Below are 5114 nucleotides of genomic sequence, written 5' to 3' on the forward strand. Positions count from 1 at the left end.
AAAGCGCTTTTCCAGGACTCAAAGACATCGTACAGAAGTTAAAGAGAAATGTCACAATATTTCAAGATTTTTCAAAAAGTAATAAGTATGTTATTTTATATACTCAGTACTTGGTTGGGGCTCCTTTACTACGAATTACTGCATCAGTGTGGCATGGAGGCTCAGAGTTTTGGGAGCGGAGTTGTTTCTTTTATTTTTTATTTTTTATTTTTATTTTTTTTTTTTTTTTTCTTGCTTTCGGCCATAATTTTAAAAACATTTTAGTTTATGTAATGAGTCTTTCAAAACATGGGGAGAAGGAAGCAACTAAACAAGACATGCCTTAAAAAAATTGTGAAAAATAATAACAATTTTAAAAAAATATGTAAAAAAAAAAAAAAAAAAGCTACAACTAAATTACCTGAAAATAAGCAAAAGAAATTAAAAGTTAAAAAAGCAAAAATTACAAAAAAGACTCAAAAAGCGCTAAAAAAAAACAGTATTTCTTTTTTGTATTTTATTTACTCCTGTGACATAATTCTAGGTATAAAATTATTGTAATTTTCCCTATTCCCTCTTTTTAAAACTAATTTTTAGGTAAGTTTTTTGTCACATTTTACTTATTTTTTGCAATTTGTAGAAGATTTCTTGCCAAGTTGGTCATTGCCCTTTTTCGTCCCAGATTTTCAAACAAAATTAAATCAGTTTGCTCAGTTTTGGGTTTTTTTGTACTTTCAGGTTTTTTTCAGAATTTGTACTATTTTTTTGCTGATTTTTGTTTTGTGTCTTCTGAGCTGGTTTCTTTGCTCAGGCTTCAAAGGGTTAAATTGGATGGTGTCATTATTATTATTAGCGTCCTTCTTGAGTTGCAGGTGTTGTTCCTTCCTGCCTGAATGAGTCTCCGTTTCTCTTCATCTGTAAAAATAGAAAAACTTGATCTCATGAAGATGCCGGTGTTTTCGGAGGCTGCGGGTCTGACCGAGTCTCTCGGAGGAATATCATGTTTTAATCTGGACCTGCAGCAACGAGCAACATAGTAATTTATCCATAACGGACAGAAGAGACGGACGAGGAGACGGGGGTCGGCTTCCTCTCCGTGTGTCCCGTGCAGGGATCAAAACTTTAAAGCAGATGCACAAAAACATTCAGAGGAAACTAAATTCAGATTAAAAATCCAGAAGAAAAAGGAAACTTTTTAAAATCCTCTTGTTCTCTGTCTTCTCCCAAAAAACGCTGCCTTCACGTGCTGCGCAGAAATATCATACTTACAACTTAAGAGCACATGAACGACCCTCAATCTGTAGGATTTTTAGGACATTTTTCGGATTTTTGGACATTTCTCGGATTTCTGGACATTTCTTGGATTTTTGGACATTTCTCGGATTTTAGGATCTAGGGTCTTAGCTTGGACCTAGTATTTGATGACTTTAGATGGGAAAGAGTTGGATTGACGGCAGCTTCAAGTGGTCATTAGAGGAACTGCAGTTTTTTGCGTCTTTCTTCAGACCTGAAAGTTGCTGCTGGTTTAAAGCTCTGTTGTCCTGACTGTCCTCTGTCCTCTGTCCTCTGTCCTCTGTCTTGTCCTCTGCAGGGTGAGGCCGAGGTCCCATCGGTGGCCGTCACCAAGTCTCCCAAAGGATCCGGCCTGGAGGGATTGGAGATCGAGCCCGACTCCTACGACGTCCCCGTGGACCTCTCCTCCGACGAGGAGTACCTGAGCGTGGAGGAGGCCGACCCCTCGCGAGCCGCCCGCATCAAGAAGTCCATGGCGAAGGGCACCGAGAGCCTGAAGGCCGCCTTCTCCAAGGAGAACATGGCCAAAACCAAAGACAACCTGGGCACCAAGTTCCACAACCTGGGCGAGAAGGTGATGCCGCCGGAGCGCCGGGACAAGATGCACCAAGCCGGCGAGCGGCTGAAGCAGTCCGGCGAGCGGCTGAAGGAGAACATCGCCAAGAAGGCTCCGAACAAAGAGACCTTCCGCATCAAGCTGAAGAAGGAGAGAGCCGTCGGCGAGGGCCAGGAGGGCGCCGAGGCCGAGGCCGACGCCGACGCCGAGCTCCACATCCGGGCCCCGAGCGCCGAGAAGCCTGTCGCCTACACCGAGGTCGCCATGGAAACCAAGAGGGAGGGACCCGTGGAGGAGGCTGGCGCCACCCGGATAGGGGAGGAGGATTACAGGAAGTAGATCAGACGTCAGATCAGACATGAAGAAGAGGCGGGAAACCGGAGGAAGCTCGTAATGTCGAGGGTGTAGAGAAGAAGGTCTGTGATTGGTCGACATCGATGACGGACATTTTTATTTGTGTTTTTAAAAGGAAAAGGTTCGTAAGACGGCAATCAGTACTGACCCCAAAGACCCTTCAGAATAAAAACTGGTTATTTATGAAATTCATTGCAGGGTGGAGGTCGCTCAGTTTTTAACGATTTTGTGATTTAACCTTTTAAAAGCTGAGTAAATTGGTTTGACTCCTTTAAAACAAAATGAATGAAAAGGCAGTGAGCAATTACAAGAAAATTAATAAAAGATGGTGAGAATACCTGAAAACTTTAATATACATATATTTTCTAAAAGGGGTCAATAAAAATAGGAAAAATGTCCAGTAAACAACATTCAGAATTATTATAATTATTATGTTTGTCATTTCTTTTCTTTAATTTTTTTTAAATTTTTTTGCTTATTTTCATACAGTTTTCTTTTAATAGTTTTTTTGGTTTTTTTGCAAATTATGGACCATGTCTTGGTAAGTTGCTCATTGCCTTCTCCCCATGTTTTTGCAAGAAATCACACTTATTTTCTCAGGTTTCAAATGGTCAAAAACATCTTGTTGCGAATGTGAGAATCTTTATCTCAAATGCTCAAAAAAATAAAAAATAAAAATCAGGTTTAGTATTTGATTAATTTGTGAGTCAAAATTTCGGAGATGTGAGATTGCTATGAGGTTGCGCTGTGGTTAGTAACCATGGTTACGGATATTTTGCACCAAAAATCTGCAAGTAAAAGCAAAGCGGCTGCAGAGGGATGATGGATGTTGATCTGAGGGTCTGGATGTACATATAGTGTTGTACATGCTGCCAAAACTGGGGAGGTGAAATTTGGTGGCTGCAGGTCTCAGCTGGTCTCTGAGACGCTGCTGAGGAAATAAAATAAGAATTCAGACTAGTTTCTGTACGCAAAACAGTAGGACGCAGACGAAGTTAATGCAGAGGTGCTTTTAAATTGCATCAGTGATCGCTTAGGTAGAAATTAAAGCTGCACCAGGCAATAGATTTAACTCTTTAACTCTCTCATTGAGGTGTATTTAATTAACATTAAAATGATCATAATAATGAGATTAAAGTACGTTTTTTCACTTCAGTCACTCAGCCGGACATCGTGTTCATGTGAGCTGATTTCTGTGTTCAGATTTTAGTTTTTGCTGATACAGTCAGTGTCATATCTGCCGACGTGATTTAGATGACGGAAAAAAATATGGCTGTTTCTGCATTTCGGTCACTTTTACTTACTGAAATAAAAAAAAATAGGTTATTTAATTAACCTCCATGAATTTTAGTTTTAACCATCAGAGTTTGTAATGCATACAAACGGGTGCACAAAATAGCATGTCGTCGACAATTTTAATCTGGAACGTGTTTCTTTTTTTTTTTGTTTTTCAGCGCATTTTTGTAAGTCCTTACATTAAAATAACATTAATTTTATACATTTCCCCCTAAAAAAAGGAATTTGAATTCATTTTCACCAAGTTTTGCAAACAATTGTGTGGAATTTCATCGATTTCTCTGCGCCATCGAAAATTCACCGATCAGAATATTCAGATCGAAGACTTTTTTTTATGTCTGCATATTAAAGAAACATTGAACATTTTAAACATGTTTCCCCAAAATGAATCTAAATTGATTTAGTGTCTTTGGGAAATCTACGTTTAAGTTTGATTGACAAACAGCTGGAGATCAAAACTTTGCACGACCTCTCTCGCAGCGCTGTCCCTTTTCTATCGCAGATCTGACAATAATCGTTGTATTTTAGGCTGTAATTTCTCTTCTGAGTGAATGTGGGAGGTTTGACGGTCAGAGACGCTGCTTTTAGAGCACTGCTGAATTTAGGCACATGAATGTTTTCATTTTATTTTGCTGCTTGTTGATATTTTTTCTGAATGTATTCTTCCATCAGGATGAGTTCAGGATTATTCTTCATATTTTCTGTAGAAGCTTGGCTTAAATAATGCTGCTATATATTAGTCCAGTGTCTTATTCTGAAAAACACACTTCCTGTTAAGCTTTTTAACCTGTGCTTCGTGACGCTGTATTAATGTTTCAGGTGAGTGAAAAATGCGTTGGAGTGATGTGATTGATAATATTTAGTTTTGAACATTTTGAATAAGGTTTCATCTCTTGCATATATTTAATTTTTTTTTCATTTTTGATTCAGTTTCCATAATTTGTCTTGTTGTCATTTTTACGATCATCTCAATCCAGTTTGAATGCTTTACGATGAAATCAGCTGATTGAGGACTCGTGTTGTTGTTGTTTTCGGCCTGTAAACTGAACAAGCGGCACCGGATGTGAATGGTTTTGTTTTTGTATAAATAAAGTTCTCGTGAAACCTGTGTGCTCGATGAACGACACAAAAACCACAAAGACATAACTGCAGGTGTTGGTGTAATTATTATTTTTATTATTATTATTATGGATTATTTCTGCTTTTATTTAAAGTGTGTCATCGTGGTGAGGATTGCAACCAGCTGAAACTTCTCCCGGTTTAAATTCCTTCAGTGTTCAGGGCGTTTTTACTGGGAGCTGAATTATTATTTAATTTAATTTGATGTGATTTTTTGAAATTTTTATTATTATTAGTTTATTTTTAATGTAAAGTATAGTTAAAAAAAAATTTTAAAGTTTTTTTTTCTCTTTATTGTTAACATTAGGTGTCGAAACTGATTATTAGTAGTTAATGAGACTGAAAACATGTGGAACTGATATGCATTTACAATAAAATTGAGAATCTTTCTGTGAATATTTATATATATATTATATATATAATATTATGATATTAAAGTTGAAACTAATGCAAAGTAGTCTGTAGAAGTCTAAAGAAGTCACTTTTCACTTCTTCAAATGTGTCTGTTTCAGTGCTG

General features: G+C 37.6%; 1 protein-coding gene across 1 annotated transcript; it reads left to right on the plus strand.

The window, feature by feature from the left end:
• Positions 1 to 1570: 1570 nt before the first annotated feature.
• Positions 1571 to 2551, plus strand: LOC121937644 (caveolae-associated protein 4a-like; the record flags this gene model as incomplete). Its single annotated transcript, XM_042480970.1, has 1 exon — positions 1571 to 2551. A coding segment is annotated over one exon (597 nt), but the record flags the coding sequence as incomplete, so codon positions are not given.
• Positions 2552 to 5114: the final 2563 nt, after the last annotated feature.

Source organism: Plectropomus leopardus, unplaced genomic scaffold (genome assembly GCF_008729295.1).
Source record: "Plectropomus leopardus isolate mb unplaced genomic scaffold, YSFRI_Pleo_2.0 unplaced_scaffold26976, whole genome shotgun sequence".
Lineage (NCBI taxonomy): Eukaryota > Metazoa > Chordata > Actinopteri > Perciformes > Serranidae > Plectropomus > Plectropomus leopardus.